This window comes from Parus major, chromosome 3 (genome assembly GCF_001522545.3).
Source record: "Parus major isolate Abel chromosome 3, Parus_major1.1, whole genome shotgun sequence".
In the NCBI taxonomy this organism is placed as follows: Eukaryota; Metazoa; Chordata; class Aves; order Passeriformes; family Paridae; genus Parus; species Parus major.
Window position 1 is genome coordinate 80913180 of NC_031770.1, and position 18637 is coordinate 80931816.

The 18637-nt window shown below is 39.6% G+C and overlaps 1 protein-coding gene across 1 annotated transcript in view; it reads right to left on the minus strand.

Annotated features, from left to right (window-relative positions):
- Positions 1-377: 377 nt before the first annotated feature.
- Positions 378-18637, minus strand: part of SH3BGRL2 (SH3 domain binding glutamate rich protein like 2) — a 38110-nt gene continuing 19850 nt past the window's right edge. Inside the window, exons 2-4 of the mRNA XM_015623159.2 lie at positions 17058-17243; positions 5690-5770; positions 378-4631 (exon numbers count right to left, since the gene is read on the minus strand). Of these exons, the coding sequence (XP_015478645.1) occupies positions 4617-4631; positions 5690-5770; positions 17058-17243 (282 nt within the window). The 3' untranslated portion in view covers positions 378-4616. The remainder of the gene's footprint in view (positions 4632-5689; positions 5771-17057; positions 17244-18637) is intronic.

Consider the following 18637-nt stretch of genomic DNA (forward strand, 5'->3'; position numbering starts at 1 on the left):
TGGTGAAACAAATCCCTCATGCCTAGGTGCAGTGGTGGTCTGGTCCTCTGGGAGTCAGAAAAGCAGCCATGGCTTTTGTTTGGCATCTGGGGCTAGAAGTCCTCTACACCCTCACTCTGCTATTTACCTGGGTAGACCCCAAACCTGCAGGTATTCTGGACACATTGCAATTCCCATGCAGCTACTGGGGTTCAAAGCCAATTAACATCTTACAGAATCAGGCTCACCCATCCCAGGTGAAAAGTTCTGCAGTGCTTCCACCTGCAGAGGCTGCCCAAACCAAAGCACCAGGCTGCCACCAAAGCAAGCCGCAACAAGAATAAACTCGTATTTTTTCATTTCATATTTTCATTTTAGCACATACAGCACAGTGCAAATTTCTTTTTGTGAATTACAGTTCTTTATTAGATGAACACAGTTTAATACATAACACATACACAACCTAGGATGCAACATGCTCCCTCCCCTACTGAGTTACAGAACACTGATGCCATGAAGGGGAACACCAGCTCTGTGTTTGTGACCCCACAGGGATGTTACAGATGGCTGGGAGTGGAAGCTTTGCACACAGGGAGGTCTACACAGGACAGAACGACATTCATGAGGAAGAGGTAAAGATAAGGGAGTAAGCTGGATCTGCCCTGGCTGAAGGACTGCTCTCAAGAAGACGTTGTTTTCCCTCCCAAATTCCTTAGGGAGCAGGAGGGTGAAGCATAGGCAATGATGCAGCTGAAGTCCTGTGGAAAGCAGTGGTGTGTGGTGTCACATGTGGCGCTGCCAGTGAAGGGCCCCTGTGAGAACCTCTGCTCAGGGTGCCAGAGCAAGCTGAGGGCCATTCTGCACTGGGTCTTCCACTCAGGCTCCCTGTGAAGGGTGAACATATAGGGCTCCATCCTCCTCCCACTCTTTGTGCCATGGGTAGTGAAATCAGTGAATAAGTTACTGAAAACCAAAGAGATTTGGCATTTCCCTGGTGATCACCCCAATCCTGCACTCCTGTGAAGGGCCACAAGGCATTTCAGGGTCCTACTTCTGAACCACGGTAATGCCTGAATAAGACACCTCAAATAAATGGCCTGAGGGTGAAAAAGGACAGGGAGGGACAAGCAAGAAATCCACTGAGAGCTTGGCAGCTACTCTTCATTTCAGTGATAGCACTTGGCCTGCTCAACATTGAAATCAGACACTATTTTAAAGAAAGTGTAAACATGAATTTATGGGCTTTACTCCAGGTTCACTTCCCTTGGAAGGTTTGATGCTAGACAGTCAACAAAAAGGAAAAGAAAATTAAAAAAACAAAGTCACCTAGGAAAAATCAAGAGTTCAGAAGACTCATCAAAAACTGTTTCAGTCTTACAAAGAATGTGCCTTTTGACTCAGGCCTCAAAATAAATTTACTGTATTATTAAAAAAATAGCAATATAGAAACTATGCCTTTCTCAGTTCAAAATTTAAGCACATCTAAGAAGACCCCACAGAAACAGTCCTCTTTCTGGCAAGGCACTATCCAGTAGTGTGTGGCACAAACAAAAACACCTCTATCAAAGCCACTGATACAGTGAATGTGCACGTGCACGTCAGCCCACACAGCAACTTTAGCTAGGTACAAAGATTAAGTTTCACTCACACTGCTCTCCATTTCAAAAAGTGGGGTAGTTATAAGTATTAGCTAGAAACTGGGATCATTTGGTTCTTAAGCATAGCTTTATACACCAAAATTTAAAACAGAATTAAGAATTTCCTATCGCTTTCAATAAATGTCTCTAGTTTCCCCAGACCTTTTCAGTTACCTGATAGCTACATATCATTACTACAAAACTGATTAAAAAAATTCCAGATCATCTTGTGTAACAAACTAGAAGTCTACTTGCTTTAATTACAAAAATAAGGCTGTTGTACAACAGTCAAAATTCACATCCAAACATATATACTTTTTTTTTTTTTTTTTTTGTTAAACTAGCTACTTATAATTCAAAAGCACACATTCTAAGGGACTTACACTGCCAATCCATGCAAGCAAGCAGGATATCTTTGGAGCTAGTGTTGTCCTCCATACAACTGACTATGCCCACACACATGCTCTGAAATAAGCCAGGTTTACTTAAGAGCTGAAACAAGACTAACTCTCCACTAAACGAGAGCCTTCTATTCTACAATTATCAAAATTCAAAAGGAGCTTTGTGAAACTAATTTCACCCCTGGAGAAATCAGAGTGTTTTTTCCTTTCACATCAGTAAGCCTGGGGTTTCACACCCAGGATTACTCATGTGTCTATGCTTACACACTTAGATAAATTTATCAAACCTGGGACTTCAGGCAGTTCTCAAAGTTTACAACATATCAAGTACATGATAAATCCAGGATGGCTTCTCTGTAATCAACTGCAAAATTACATAAATTCATATATCTATTCATTTACAAAGTTAAATATTTAACTTCTTTTTAGGAATAGTTATATTGAATGTGGTGAAGTTAACAATGTACAGCTCCACCTCATGTCATATTCCCTTCCTATAGCGAGGTTCAAGTCTCATGAAAATATGGGATTGGTTACAAGAATGTCACAGTACCTTGACACAGACAACATAATTCTTAAAAATGCATGTACATACATCAATGCCCGTTCAAGATTCCTCTAAAGAAGGTGCTCTGGAAAAGATTTTGACCTGTGAATACAACCACAGACTTCAAATCTGTGTGTGCTCTTGTTCCATCTAGATCTTTAGCTCAACTGAGCAGCCAGGTTTGTTCAGTCTGGTAAGAAGAAGGCTAAGAGGTGACCCAATGTTAGCCTACAACTATTTTGAGGGTCATTAAAAAAGGAATGGTGCCAATCTCTTCTTGTGACTGCCAAAAAAAAAAAACCACTGCAAAGGCAGCAGCCTCAAATTAAAGCCTAGGAGCCAAAGCTGGACTTGAAGAGATAAAGTTTTCACTAGGAAAGCACTGCAGCAATGTCACTGGTTACTTAGAGAGTTATGAGATCTTCAGCTCTGGATATTCTTAATGCTCTGCTAGACAAACCCATATCTGATCCAAGCTAGTGTGGTTCTTCAGCCTGATTTTGACAGTGCCGGACCAGAAGACCTTCAGTTGTCCCTTCCAGCTGACATGTCTGGTATGCTATGATTAGTGATGTCAACAGAATATGTGATCTACTTCACAGTGGGGTTTTGTTGTGATAGTATTGCTTTCTGACACTTTTTACAAGTCTGGCTTCCTTCAAACTACACAGTCTGAGTGATTGCAAAGCAGCTTTTCTATACAGTGGCTGTCTTTCATTTGCCCAAATACATAAGGATGTCCACTCTGATGGCACTACCTTGCCAGCATGAAATCACTAGAGTAAAAGCTACATTACAGCATAGCTGTTATTTATGTATCTGGATTTGATTCAAAATGTGTGATGCAATTTTACTTCTGTCTAGAATGCATTCTGTAATGGTCACTGGCAAGTCATAGGCCTAAGTTCTGCTATGTGCATCAATGCAGTCCCACTGGAATAATCTCCACTTCCTTTACTTGGCTCCTGTTCTTCAGCTGAACAAACTCATTGGCCTCATTTGGCAAAGCACACACACAGGTTTCTCACTGCCTTTGAGGCACCTCCACATGACCACATCTGGGGATATAACCAGGACAGCAGCTAGGCAAGTTAAGCATGATCTTGGACCATGGTGGAGTGTTTAACCATGGGACTGAAACCTTGCTCTCAAAGTAACCCCCTGACCCTCATGTGGTTTGTGGTGGAGCTGTGTGTTACTGAAGGTAAACTGAAGTTTTGGCAAAATTTCATTTTAAGACAGTCCAACTATAGAGCTCCAACCTTGGGTGTTAAAGACTTTCTCAGTTAAGACATAACTTCATATTATCATTAGCTATGAGACTCCCTTTAGCTCTTCTGAATTCCCCAGTATTGCCACCAAGTGCTTTACTGAACATTTCACCTGCATTTGGAAACATGTCAAAATATTTCACTTTGGCACCTCCTTCATGGTAGCAATTTGTTTTAAACAGTCAGTTGCAATGTGCATCATTAGACAAATTGAGTCTTCATTAACAAGATTAGCAGCCCATGTCTCTTAAAACAACCATGATCTAGAATAAACATCACAATAAATAAATGTAGAGCAAAAATATGGCAGTTATTGGCTTAGACTGAGATCTCAAGATTGATGCTTTTTACCTTCTGGATCATAGCCAGCACAAGCATCCTAATAACCACCAGCACTTCAACTATCATCATGAGCTAATTTGAACTACAGTAGTGGGAAGAATTAAAAAAGGTAAGGAATATGACAAGCCCTACACTTCCAATCCTTATTCTCAAACATACATGCCTGCTAGAATATCAGGGCCACTTGCAAAATCCAAAGACAAAAGTGAAACATCAACAGTGAGCATTTTTACAATGGAAGATGAGTAGCCCAGCCCTAATCCTATTTCATATGTGTGTTATTAGCTCCACATTATTGGAGAGCACCATCTCATGGCAAGCAGACTACTACTAATGACATGTTTGCTCTATCACAGTGATCCAGTGGGGAAGCTGTTATGTGCTGAAGAATAAAGTCACTCATTCAGGAATGTGCTTGTTGATACTTCACATGAGCTTTCTATGGTTCTGACTCCTATTGAAAAGAGAAAAAATAAAGAGTATTATTAATTATTATTAACACAATATTAATGTTATTAATACATTCTCATCTCCCATACCTGTGACCTTTGCATATAAGGCAACCCTAACCCCAAACCACTTAGGAGCTGAGGATGCATCTCTCTGAAGTACCACCAGACTGAAGCAGTAAGTTTATTGAGACACCCCTCCAGGCCTCCAACACAATATTTTTTAGGAACAGAGCTGCATAGAAGCTGCTATTTCAGATTGTGCCAGAACACTATCTTTTTCCTAGGACAAGTTATCCAATCTACAAGGTGAGGCAGGCTGCCAAAATAACCTGCTTCTGTGGTTCTCTGCTGAGGTTCCTTCCTACTCCTGTCCCTCAAGGGGTGCAGAAATAAATGAATTCCTGACAGAAGAAGAACTCTATAGATACCCAAGAGCTACCACCCAGGCCTGAAACAGTACTAGTACCAAATATAGATATACCGTATCCAAGGAAAGAAAAATCCTCCCCTCTGTGTCAGATCTACTGCCAAATGGTGCACCACAGACTGTGTTTGAACAAGTGTCCAGACTTCCATATGGCAATAAAATTTCCTGTTATACTGCCTTCAACAGAAAGACGCTACCTGGCTTTGTGTTTTGACCTGTAGATATGTGTTTGCTAAAACTGAATTCAAAAAAGTTAAATTAAGTTCTGAGTGCTCCAACATTTCAGCATTAAAAAAATTGTTAATGCCTAACAAATAAATCCTGAGCCATTATGCCAGGCTTCAGAAAGATCCCAGTTCTGTCTCCTCTTATAATTAAGCCAGTTGCAATCTTTAAACTTAACTTACCTGCTGTGCCAAATTACTCCCATGTATACGCTTGTTTTACTTTAAACTGCTTTACTTTTCGTTACAGCTATCTCAATTACTTCATTAGCATTAAGGTGATATGGACAAGGTATGGATCACAGCAGGAATGCATCCAAACACAGAGTTCCATCCCACACAGGGATCAAAGAAAATTCAATCTCAACATCTCAATAATTCCACAAAAAGTCTGCAATACTCTACTAACCTTTGATGCCAAAGTAGGTTTCAGTCCAAGAAAGGAAAATACAGTGTTGCTCTCCTTTGATTCGAAAAAGCCATCATAATCCTAGAGAATTAAAAGAGGAAAAGATGAGTCAACGTTTGTATTCCTAGTTTCCTGACTGATATTACCACACCTTGTATTAGACTAAAAAGTGACACCTAATAATGCTCATAAAAATATTGATACTTACCCCTATTCTCCTACCCAAACCTAAAACCTAAACAGAAATGATATCACAAACTACAAACTACAGTGGTGAAGAAAAACACATAAATTCTCTAACTTCAACATCTCCCACTACTTTGACAGAAAAGTATAAGCATGTACTTGCATCAAAAGAAACTCTGTTGTGGGTATATTTTAAAGGTATTTAAGTGCAGAATTTCTCCTAAAACCTTTATGGTGTGCTAGGATGAAGATGCTTTACCAGCATTTCAGTAACGATACACTGCTATATCAGTGTGAACTGGGATACTTTGCAGTTGCATAATTATTTAAACAGCCTCAGCCCTCCCAAAAACACAACCATAGCTGCACAAGGGCAGCTCCTCAGCCTAACCCCCTATACTAAAAGCACCTGTGAAAGACACCAAGAAGCCAGCAGGAGCATATAATGGTCCTCAGGCCTCAGGTATATTAGCTGACAGAAGTAGAAAGAGTAAACCCTCTTAAGATGACTTTTTGTTGTTTTCTTCTTAAAACATGGTATATGCTAACTCAGGAATTAACAAAAATTTACAAGTAATTGCCAGAAAGCAAATCCAAGTAAAACAGGCAAATCAACTAAGCCATGGTGTAAACCGAAAGATTACTGAAAGGATTCCCAACAGTGCCATGGATTAAAAAGGGACAATATAATCATTGAATACCTAGAGGAGTAATAAGTAATACTGAAGCTCTGCAGAAGGATGTTGGATTAAGCCCTTGACCTCTAAGAAAGAGACTTCAAAAGCTGCATGGACACTATTAAACCTTAAAAAGGTCTGTTCTGACTCTCCTAAAGCAGATGAAAACCCATGAGGGATAAGGCTATATAAGCAACACATGGGAAGACAGTGTGTGATCTACCTGAGAAATAACCTTACTTTGCTCCATGGGGCTCATCAACAAGTGAGTCACACTGTCTCTGGGGCTGAAGGTAGGGCAGCAGTGGATGAGTACAACCCACAGGGAGAGGGACCCTTTCTTTAACATCAGGGCTGACTCAAACTGACTGAAGATGCCCATTACAACCCTGCAGACTACCAGCAGACAACCTGTGGGCATGCAGCCATCGTGGCAGACAAGGTTCCTGTTTATTCCTGGTGGGGTCCCCACCAGGAATACTTTTTGGGTCCCCACCAGGAATACTTTTTGGGTCCCCACCAGGAATACTCTCCCTCCTAAGCACCACAGGCAGTCTCCACTAACCCCCAGACACTTCTTTGTCTCAACAGTGTGTCCAAAGAAGGTTCTATGTTTGTTTGGGTGACTCATCATCTCTCAGCACCATTTCCAAGTTCTGGGGTTCTCCTGAATTCTCTCAATCCCAGTAGTTCAGTTAGCTCTAGAAGTATCACTATTCTAAGACCATGGTTTTTACACTATTTGTTAATAAACTGGTAAGAAAAGAAAGCAGGAAAGTGACTGAAAGTAATGTCATAAGAAAAAGGGCCACACTCCTGGCTCAGACAATGACTGACACTCAGTTAATCCACCAAAATCTGTTTTTGAACATCTGTTTAACCTAACCTCCGTAACGTAATTTAATACTTAATGATAAAAAGCTTTCTTCAAGTACTAGCTATCATTTTACATTCAGAATTATCAAGTCCTGACTTGGTATGTTTTTGCCACATTTTTACTGATTACCAAACCTGGATTCACTTACTGAAAAAATTGTGAAGGTTAAGCAGCAAGCTAAACTGAGTCATTCTGTATTTGAAAGCACACAAAACCCAGTGGGGATTGATTCATTTTAAAAGGACCTGAATATTTAAGAACCACAAGAGATTATCCACCAGAACCAATCTCCCTGATGTTTTGAAATATCTGCATTGCAAAATGTATTTAAATGCTATTGAAACTTACTTTCATGGGTGGTGGGGGAGAAAAAGCATAATGCTTTTAGATAAAGTAGAAGTAAATTTTAAATAGGAGAATTTCCTAGTGATGTCTGCAATTACAACATATGATCTCAAAATATTCAAATGTGAAACAAAAAATGTTACAAAAAAGCGTAACAGTCCTATAAAAATTTTAAGAAATCACTTTGGCACAGTAATTTCTTAAGAGATTATTGTGAAATATGATCTCAATGACGCAATGGCTGTGTCATGAGTGGTAGGAGTTCAAAGTGGGCATCCCTGGCTTTTCCTGTAACACAGGCGAGATAAAAGATGTTCCAAAAACACCCTGCCTTTGATCTTACCATTAGAAGGGGAGGAAATCTGTGCAGATTTGGGCCACATGTAAAGACACTAAATCCATGAGTGAGGACATAAAAATTCTTATTGCAATAAAAAACATCACACTGCTACAAACAGTAGATGCAGAGGCTGAAGAGGGAAAAGAGCACAAGCTCAGTGAAAATGAGAATTTCATATCCAGGCAGGAGCCCAACTCACTGGTGACCCAATGGGTTCCATTTGGAAAAGTTCTGTGGGACATTCTGCCTCCCACGGAGGTTCATCCACTGGTTTTGGCAAGGCAGTGGTTCCCTTTCTTGCACCACACTTCACCACCAGCAAGCAGCAAGTTACTACAACCTTCTTGTCACTGTCCCAAGCAGCTCTGCCCCAGGAGCACTGTGGCTTTGCTGGGATCAGTGGAGCAGTGCTGTCCTGCTCCTGTGCAAGGAAGTGGCTCCCACTGCCAATGGGAGGCACTCTGAGAGCAGCTGCTAACCTCAAAATATACAAGCATGGCAAACTGCTACCCACTGCCCTACTTCAAAGGCAACTATGTGTACAAATATAATTTTGACTGTAGCATTTTAAATCATGAAACTTGGTGCTTTCCAGAGCTGCTAGTCACACTTCATTAATGTATGGAATTCTGGCAACATCGGTAGTTGATTAAAACTGATTAAAAACTGAGTACTAAAACTAGTAGGACATGGAGACAGTGCATATGAATCGTCAGCAATGCAGAGATGCTCAATCCCTCTGGAGAAGTCGAAAAGCCAAAAAAACAGATGATAAATCCTATGACTGAGGGTATGAAATGTTAGAAAAAAAGGACAAATGCCAGTTAGGAGGAAAAAGTACATCTCAGAATGGTTTAAAGGGACAAAGAAGGGATAGGAGGATAAAGAAGGTGAGTAAAAAGCCATTTCAAGGGACAATGGGCCTTTTAACAAGTTAACAACTAGATGACTGCTTTAGGCACGGTTCCTCACCCTTAAAGTTGGTGGCAGGTCCATCACCCACCACGTTACTGGAGCAGGATACAGCCTCTCTGTTTTAACACCACAACAGTTGCAGCATTCAATATGCTCAATGAGCTGCTGTGGAGTGGATTAGCTGACCTAATAAGCTCTCACTTTGTTGAAAATAAACTGAAGCCACTGCAGGTGAACTACTTGCCTGTAGCTCACCTATAAACAATGTTGGCCTGGTATGGCCTAAAGCTCTGCTTTGCTTTCCCAGCTCCTGCTGAGTGACTAAACTGGGATAGAGAGACAAGCTTTGGCTGCAAAGGTCTTCAGGACCAAAGTTACCCCAGAGGGTAATGGCAGGAAGGCTAGGAAGGCTGTGAAGCTCACTGTGGTGGCAGGATGCTTGGTAGTAGATGTGGTAGTGAGCACATGGAATGCACTTCCAGAGCATAAAGGAGATGTTAAAAGTTTCCACCACAAGGCTTCATGAAATAAAAATGTAAGAATTACTAAATATGCTAAAGTGGCATTTACTTCAGAAAAATAACTAAAGACAAGGAAAATATTCAAACTTTATATCTTGATTTGTTTGCAGTCTTTCCTAGGCTTATGGTCACTGTTGGGACAAAACTGGGCTTGATGGACCTTCAGTCTCACAAATATAAGGCCATTTATGCCAATCTTAAGGTGTATCATACACTAGGTTTTAAAATTAACATGGAATCAGAGAATGACTTGGGCTGGAAGGGACCTCAAAGATCATCTAGTTCCAACCCCCCATAATCAGCAAAGCCATGTAGTGTTGTCTATTAAGTATGATGGTAAAGGAAAAAAAAAGAAAAGAAAACAAAAAACAACCCAAGCCTCCAAGCCCCACACTCCCACAGCTTCGTTTTTAAAATTTTAATCTTTGCAGTTTATCTTGGAAATAAAAGGTGCTATGGCTGCTTTGCACCTCTTTAAAACCAGATTAATCAAAGACAGGAGAACTTTGTTAATGTCTACATTGTGCAGTAATCCCAAAGACCATGGACTGCCCAAATGTTACAGAAAACTAACATCAGTTTACTCTTTGAGACACTGGACAAGCATTCAGGAAATCTGACACAAATGCCTTAGGTTCTTCTGGCCTTCATGTGGGTTTTATGCCATCTTAATCCAGTAGGAAAACCACTGGTCCTTGGAAATTCTCTGCTCTAGAAATCCCACTTCCAGGGTAGGTTCTTCTCTCAACAGCAACAGCCAAGTTCACATAGCTCAAGGTGGCCACAGGATTAGCTGTATTCCAGCTGTGATGATTGCTAGACCTTAAGTGTGATGTATTCCTGGTGCTGGGAAACCAGATCACTGCGGTGGTATAATTACAGACACTGCCATAATTAATTTGGCTCAGGATTTTGTTAAGCAGGTATACTCAGGATTGTTTAAATAAACACTGTCACTGCTGGGAGAAACTATTTACTGCACACCAAAGTTAAAATTGGCAGTACTGCAGATCAGCATAAATAATTATTTGGGCTTCAAAGAATATAGCAGAAGCGTGAAGGCATTGGATCAAAGTAAAACACTAACACAGAGTAGATTTACAATTAGCAATTTTACCTTCACTGCTGCACCAAGATTAGGAGAACATTACATCTAATGAACTTTCAAAGACAGCAACTGTGAATAAAATTTTTTCCAGAAAGTTTCTTTAAACAAGCACGTTGGTTTTGTTGCTGTTTGCTTTAGCTGGCAATGAGAGTGAGCTTGTTAAACATCTCAGACAAATCTTTATTGCTTACCACACCAAGAAGCAAAAAACCAAGAACCTCACCCAAATGTAGCTTGCATAGCTTTTCCTAACGATTTTTAAAGTACAGTGATTACTGGACAACACTTACAGATTACTCCATTGGCATGCTGTTCAAATGTATTTCTCTTTGTCAATATTTTTAATATAAGATTATGATCTCTCTGTTCTTATGAAAGGGCCAACATAATTGCTCCTTCAAGTAGTAGTGAGGAACTCATAATTTAAACACATTCAATCAGCACTTTGCTACTGGCTGAGTTAATACTGTATGCCATTGAGAACGAGCTGTTAACATCCTCCCTGAAAAGGGCAGTTCAGTTCTCCAGAACAGATGACATTCATTTACTGATCTGATTAGTATTACAATGGAAAATTCTTACACAGCACAGCTACCCTGGCAGAATCCATGTGCATGCGTGAGTCTCTTCTAATATTAAATAAATACACAAATAAAAGATGATCACGTCTCCACGAGATCAACACAGGACAAGCTAAACACGACAGTTTTCATTACCTAACCTTCTGATAAGATCTCTACACAGGGTTTTTAAAGAGCTTATAGAATTGACTCTACAAAGCAACTTGTTACTCCTCTACTAAAGGCCAGATGTTTATTTTGGTAATCTGTTTAGTTGTAGTCTTCCAGAAACAAAGGCTTTAATAAAAGGGAGCAGATGTCAGCCCCAGCTCTATTGTTTGGACAGTACAGGACAATCTCAGGCTGATGTGATGTTTGCCATTCATGCAGCAATGGTGCCAGGGTACACAGACATCAGCAATCTAAGAACTGATATCCCTCACCTCCAAGGCAGGGAGTGCAGCAGGACTTCCCTTAGACCAGCACTGAAGACCTCAAACCTGGTGCCTAGTACCCACCTGGGGTAGGGGAATATTCAGGGGAGTTAGTGGCAGAATCTGTAAGTACTATGGGTGGTAAGAGCTGTCACCTCCACCTTTTGTGCCCCTTCCAGCCCATTGTGTCATCTTGCAAATTGTTTGCATAAGAGTATTACCAAATCAGACCACAACAGGAATTTGAGATCGAAGTATCAGGGAGCTGACTATGGTAGTCAGGCTGTTACATGAGGTAATGACTAAAAGACACAAAATGACCATGTTGCTCAGAAGCTCTGCATGCACATATTTTAACTTGGACACAAGTGGAACAGAAGTGGATTGAATTATTTCATCCTGGCTGTTGTTCACTGATGACAGCCATGACCTTCTCTAGATATTGTTCCAAAATACATCTGTATTCTGTGCAATACTATGTGACTTCAAAGTATTACTGACACTTACTAAGATTTCCTAGCCTTTCCTCAGGTATCATTTATCCTCTATTTTAGAGCTGGCCTTTTAAAACTACTTTAGTTAAGGTAGTCCAACATCTTTAATAATAAAACCTGCTTTTTCAAGAAAGCACGGCACAATAGGAAGTTTCTGTTCCATGGAAAGGAGTATCAGGATCCCAAACAAAAATTTTAATGATTATGTCATACTTGCTGATAAGTTTTGCAGAATATCAGTGTAATAAATATAAAAGTGAAAAATAAATGTGCTGTATTTTCTACGACAACCTGTAAAAGTAACAATTCTAATTTTACATCAGTCCCTTTTAAGTGTTCTAAAATACATGAACACCCTACATCATTATATTTATATATAAATATAAAATAATAATTAACTAAATAAGAAGTCTCCAAACAGAGTAAGGTATCTCCAGAGATGTCTTTGATGCCTATCATTTTTATGTAAAGGGATAGTTTACAAAACAACTGCTACTTCACTTTGAAACAACAACTAATGAAGTTTACTTAGTTTAAATAAAAACTGTGGTGTTCAACAGGATTGTAGTCTCTCCACTACAGGGTAAACAGCAGCACTATAATACATTACTGAAACGAGTCCTGACTTCTAGGAGGAAGATAAAATTATTGGATTATTTTATTTTTACTTAGTTGCTAAGCTTCTATTTTTTAAGCCTTGACACTGAGCAAGCTGGCTACTCTACACTTAGCCTCTGGTACTACATTTCCCTTTATAAAGTACATATTACACAGAACTAAAACTCTTTTCCTCAGGAGACAGAAAAGCAATGACAAGTGGATGCCAAAAGCATAGGCATAATCTGAAAGTTATAACTAACCCTTGTGAATGATCTGAACAGAATCCTCCCAGTGTGGAGAAGACTCCTGGGCAGAGGGTGCTTTCCAACACCAGCTCTGCCTTCTATATTCCTCACTTGAAAAAAGGCCTTAATCAGGAAGATAAACAGTGCATGTCACTGGCCTCAAGTCACATTCAGTCTAGGGTTTGTGGATGAGCCAAAGCCTGCTCCAAAACAACTGTAAAAGGCAATTAAGAACAATTTCACACACAGAGCTCAAATTTGCCATACAGGAAACTCTACTTCTGATAGCAAAAATAATTAGTCAAGAAAGTTTTAGCATCATTAGCCATTGTTACATGATCTCTGAGCAATTCACGTTAACTTTTATCTAGCAAAATTATCCCCCTTCTAAAACCAGACCTGGACCAAAAAAATGCTAAGTGAATCAGACAAGATATATCTAAGGGTGCAGAGAATCAAATGTAGACTTGCTGGATACCGAATTAGCCTCCCAACTCCTCTAGCTCCTAAAGTGAACACACTATAGCAGCATGCTAAGGGGAATTCTGCCACATTGTTGGAGGATCTAGAGTTCAAGCTCTTTGTACCTGTAGGCGCAAGAATAATAACAAACTCCCCAAAAGACAGGCCAGGGCAGAAAAGCTGAGGTGGCCTCTAGCCAGTTTTGTTAAATTCTTTTCTTTCTTTTATCAGTAAGCAGTTACTTATTTGCAATGTGACACCTATAAAAGAGGAAGAAAAAGAAACATGTATGCATCTTTTCACAATCTTAAAAAAAAACAGAACAGAATGATGCATAACAGTGCAAAGAAATCAGGGCTACAATAATTGTCTGTGCACTGAATAGTTTCCCAAGAACACTGCACCTCTTTCAGCAGCCTATTTTATTTCTTTCTCATCTATATGCCTTTGCTGTTTTGTTGGAGTTGACACCCATATATTACATTTCAGGGAAGGACAATAAATATCACATATCTCTGTTTCTACTGCTGCCCACTAGGCACTCTATCAGGACTTACCATAACACTCTAAACCATACAAACAGCCTCAAAGGGAAAAACAAAACAAAACAAAAACAAAAAAACCCCAAACAAAAAAAAAAGAGTCAGTCTGCTATGTAAATATTTTCCCATTGGCTCAAATTCCCACCTGGAGACAGATTTTCTGTTAATTTTGGTTGGCCTAAATTTCAGGCAATCTCTCTTCAGTGGCAGATTTCTGCATATAAAGCTGTCACTGTTCAAAGTGCTAACTTGCAGCTTCACAGGACTGCAGTTTCACTGGGAAGTGGGTATTTCCAGTCCTCTGAAAGATCCAGGAATCACTTCTACTCTAAAAAGAGTTGTGTACTCAGCTATGGAGAAGTGTGAGGCACAGCCCTAATTTCAGGCATTCCATTTTCCAGCATTTCTGGCTTTCTGCTTAAATATCTGGGCTGCTGCAGGGCACTGCTGCCTGGGTGGAGAACCTTGTAAAAGGATGTTATGCAGATGTTCACATACCTGAGAGCCATGCCACTGAAGAACAAGGAAACAAGGATCAGGCAGACCAGGCTGCCAGAACTGAAATGGCTGCAGTGGACCTGGATTGGGAAGGTAAGGACAAGCTGACCACAGCTCAGTGGGCCTGTGACACATCAGAACACCAAGGAGGAGATGTAACATAGACAGGTTCATGATCAAGGGGTGGACCTGACCACTGAAGCCACTGAACAGGTGATCCAGGAATGTGAAACGTGTACCACGACCAAGCAAGTCAGGTGGGTAAACCCCTCCGCTGTGGAGAACAGTGGCTGGGAAAGACAGTATGGGATTACTTTCTTGGGGGAACATAATCCACAATTTGAGTTGCATTTCATAGCTGTAGGTCAAAGTATTATAGCAGGAGCCACTAAATCTAACTGAAAATGAGCTCTGTAAGGAACCAGGCAAGACAAAACTGATTCCAGGGCCCAACAATGCAACACAACCTACCAGATCCTACTAAGGCTCTACTCCAAATTAACCCCACTTTACTATTCTTTATGCAAAGTACATGAGTTTTCCCCAGAAGCATGCACTAGACACTAGCATCCCCTCACTCTTACAAAGCACTAACTAGAGCAAAATAACTGTACTGATTTCAGATTTACACTACTGCAAATTTGAAAAGAAGGGTCATGTGTCTGATTTGTCTGAATGGTAGACTCTGTTCTCACATACAATTTTATAGCAATGTCACTAAGATGAAACAACAGACTGTAAAGTCATTAAAACATGCAAATTATCGTATTGCTGGTGCTATAACATAGCACTTGATTATCACTAAAATTATTTGTGTTCTTGTGTGCTTGCACCTCTTATCTTGTTCACAGGAAATAAAAATTGTTCTTGCCAAGTGCTTAATTTCAAAATCTCTTAGCATAGCTTGTTACTGAAAAATGGGGAGTGCATCTCAGAAGACTAAGAAAAGGAGACAGATTAATGATTAATAACTGTATCTGCAATTACATTTTATTAATGCAATTAATATTTTTAATAGAGAGAACTGGATTAAAGATTGCCTGGACACAAATCAGAAATTATTAACTACAAATTTCACCAACTCAACTAACAGAAAGCTCAGCATTTTTTCAGTTTGTTACTTAATAGAGATTATGCTTTAGTTGTTTATGTCAAGATAAACACATGAAAACACTCTGAATGTGTTTGAAATTAAAACACTCATGAAAACTGAAAATGACAAAGAGAAACAAGATGTGCAAGGTTTGCTGACTTCTACCTAATTGTAATATTTTACCCCCCTTTCCAGCACTGACCTCCTTTGCAATCTGCACAATGTTTTGCCTCCACTATATTACCTAAGAACTCCATTAACTAATGCAGCAGGTTAACTCATGAATGTTGGAGATGCTGCACATCCTTTCTCCTTCATCCTAGAAAATATAGTTTCTTTCAAAGCATATTTGCTCTTTGAAGATGTTCATGCAGACAGTGAAGTCTAGTAATAGGATTAAGTCTGCTCAACCAAAATGGCTATCAGCTCAGCAGACAGATTAATGAGATCATCTCACATGTTGCATGACATCTTCTGCCTTGCTAATTCCAAACAGCAACTTCTAAGACTAGGTTAAAACACTCTACAGGGAAAGAAACAACATGTAAAAATGTTGTATTTCCCAGGTAAACTAAAATCACACAGAACAATGTAAAGGTTATTATTGGTAAGTGAAGGGCTGATCCATAAGCGAGGGTAATAATCCCTTCCACGTCCCAGATACATTTCTTTGATTGACTTACCTTACCTGGAAGTAAGAAGATAAGAGTTAAACTGCTGAGGTAAACAAGTAAAACCAATACAAAGCACATGGGAAGGATGTTAAACACTTTGCTTCAAGAAACCAGTTAGCTGCTGCATCATACCCAATCTCTTTGTTGCAGAGGATCATAAATCACTTTTTATATGCTTCCTGCATTAAGCTAACAATTGCACTGCAGTCAACAGGCTCTCATCAGACCTGAGCAGCACAGCTGAATCTGCCAGGGACTAATTCAGGACCACTTTGGATGTACATATCAAAGGATACTGCTTCAGCTTGTGCTGGTGGATGGAGAAGTTTACACCAAAAAAACAGTCCACCCATCAACCTCTTGTCAGACTCAAATCAAATAGTGTTCATTTATCCTAAACAATCTGATTCCATAAAGACGCTCTGAGCAGAAATGAAATTTACACCATGACAGCAGCAGGAAAGGAGTTTAATTACAATAAAAATAATACTCAATCAAGCAGCAAGAATACCACAAATTCTCAGCTTACAGTGGTCTCACCAGGCACTTTACCATCAATAGGTTGTACATGAAGCTTGTGACATTTCTGATTTTCATATTCCTGGAGGGAATTCCCTAGACAGTCCTAGGACTTATATAAGAATGACCTGAATTTTCCCTGTTTGATCATTACCTGATCCTATTGCCCTATTAATTCAGATTCTATTAGAGAAAGCTCAACAGCAAGTCCCACGTTTAAATGGCCAGCTGAGTGTACTGAATACTGAAACCCACTGAGAACCAAAAGAGCTACTTACCCCACAGTACCGATCATCACTGAATATCTGTGGTGGCAGTGGATTGCCTTGTGCAGGCTGCCTATCCTCAGGAATATTTTTATACATCCATTGTCTCTTCTCCTCTGACATGGTGATATCCACTTCTTCGAACTCAATGCGATTGGCTTCTAGAAACCGCACCACATCCTGTTGCCTCTTCTTTATCTAGATGGAAGAAGGAAAATTAAAAAAACCTAGAGTCAGAGCAAGTCCTCCATAACACAGACATGCTTACAAATCTGAGAAGATTCCACCTCTCCCACCCCACTTTCATAGGATGGGAAGTCACAAACTCAAAAAGACAAAGGAGAAAATATTTATTGGTAATTTCAGCCTTTACCCTCTAAAGATATTTTTAGAAAGCCAGCTGTAGGGGTCTCTTTAGAAGTAAAAGTTAAAAGAGTCAGCCAGGTTTCAAAGACATTAGAGGCTACATTTTTAAAGTATACATGCACCTAAAAATGTGAGGAAAATAACCTGGAAAGTCCCAGAAAAATTTACTCCTAGAAGTGTTCATTGAGATGAACATGTCAGTACATCTGAAAACACCCATTCCAGGTACACACATTTTTGTTTTTCTAGACACCTACACATTTTTTAAAATGCAGCTCAACAGTTTCCTGAGCAAGGCTTGTTGAATATCTAGCTAAGAGTGTCTCTCAGCATAATACACCTGACTGAAAGTAAGCATGATGTGAACTCTTGAAAATGAACTTTTTTGCAAAAAAGGAAAACATGAGTTTTGTATTAAATATATGAGGTTTCTGCCCCTCAAAGAAATTATCATCTTTATACAAAGAGGCAGAACACAGGCAGTTTTTATCTCATTGTAGTTAAGATTGATTGAACTCAATGATCTTAGAGGTCTTTTCCAACCTTAAATTCTATGATATTAAGATCACCCCTTAAGAGCTAGCTGGGCTTCAAGAAGATACATTCAGGTAAAGACAACCTCTGCCTCAAATACAACTTTACTTCATGACAGCAACCTTTGAAATGAAAGTCTGTGTACTTTTTGCATCAATCTAATGAAAATATTACTTTCAGAAAGAAACTATAAATTATGTGCCACATTTTTTACAGCTATCATTGCTGTAATCTGTTTGAAAGACATCACTGCTGTCTTTTGAAAAACTTTCAGCTTTAATAATTTTACAGTATTCCTGGAGTGTCATATCCATGCAGTTGCTGGCTGGCATAAAGCCCAGGTGGATGAATCATGCCTGTGGGTATCATATGACCTAGATACTATTTGGAAATCAGAGGATTTTCAAAATGAATGTGCTAGTTGCTCCTGTCATACAACCGAGTCTATCTATCTAAATGCATCACAAAAATGCATAATTTGGGAAGCGATATTTCCTTGAAATAAGGCAGCCATCCCAAGAAACTACACATCCAAAGCTTTGAAACAATTACTGTCTTTCTTAAGAAGTGGAGTGCACAATAAATTTGTGTCACGGTCTCCTATTCTTTTTCCTTTATTTGCACACACTGATACCATTTTTTAGGCATACGTGAAAGAATTACTTTTTCATAAAGAAGGCAGCTCCTAACCT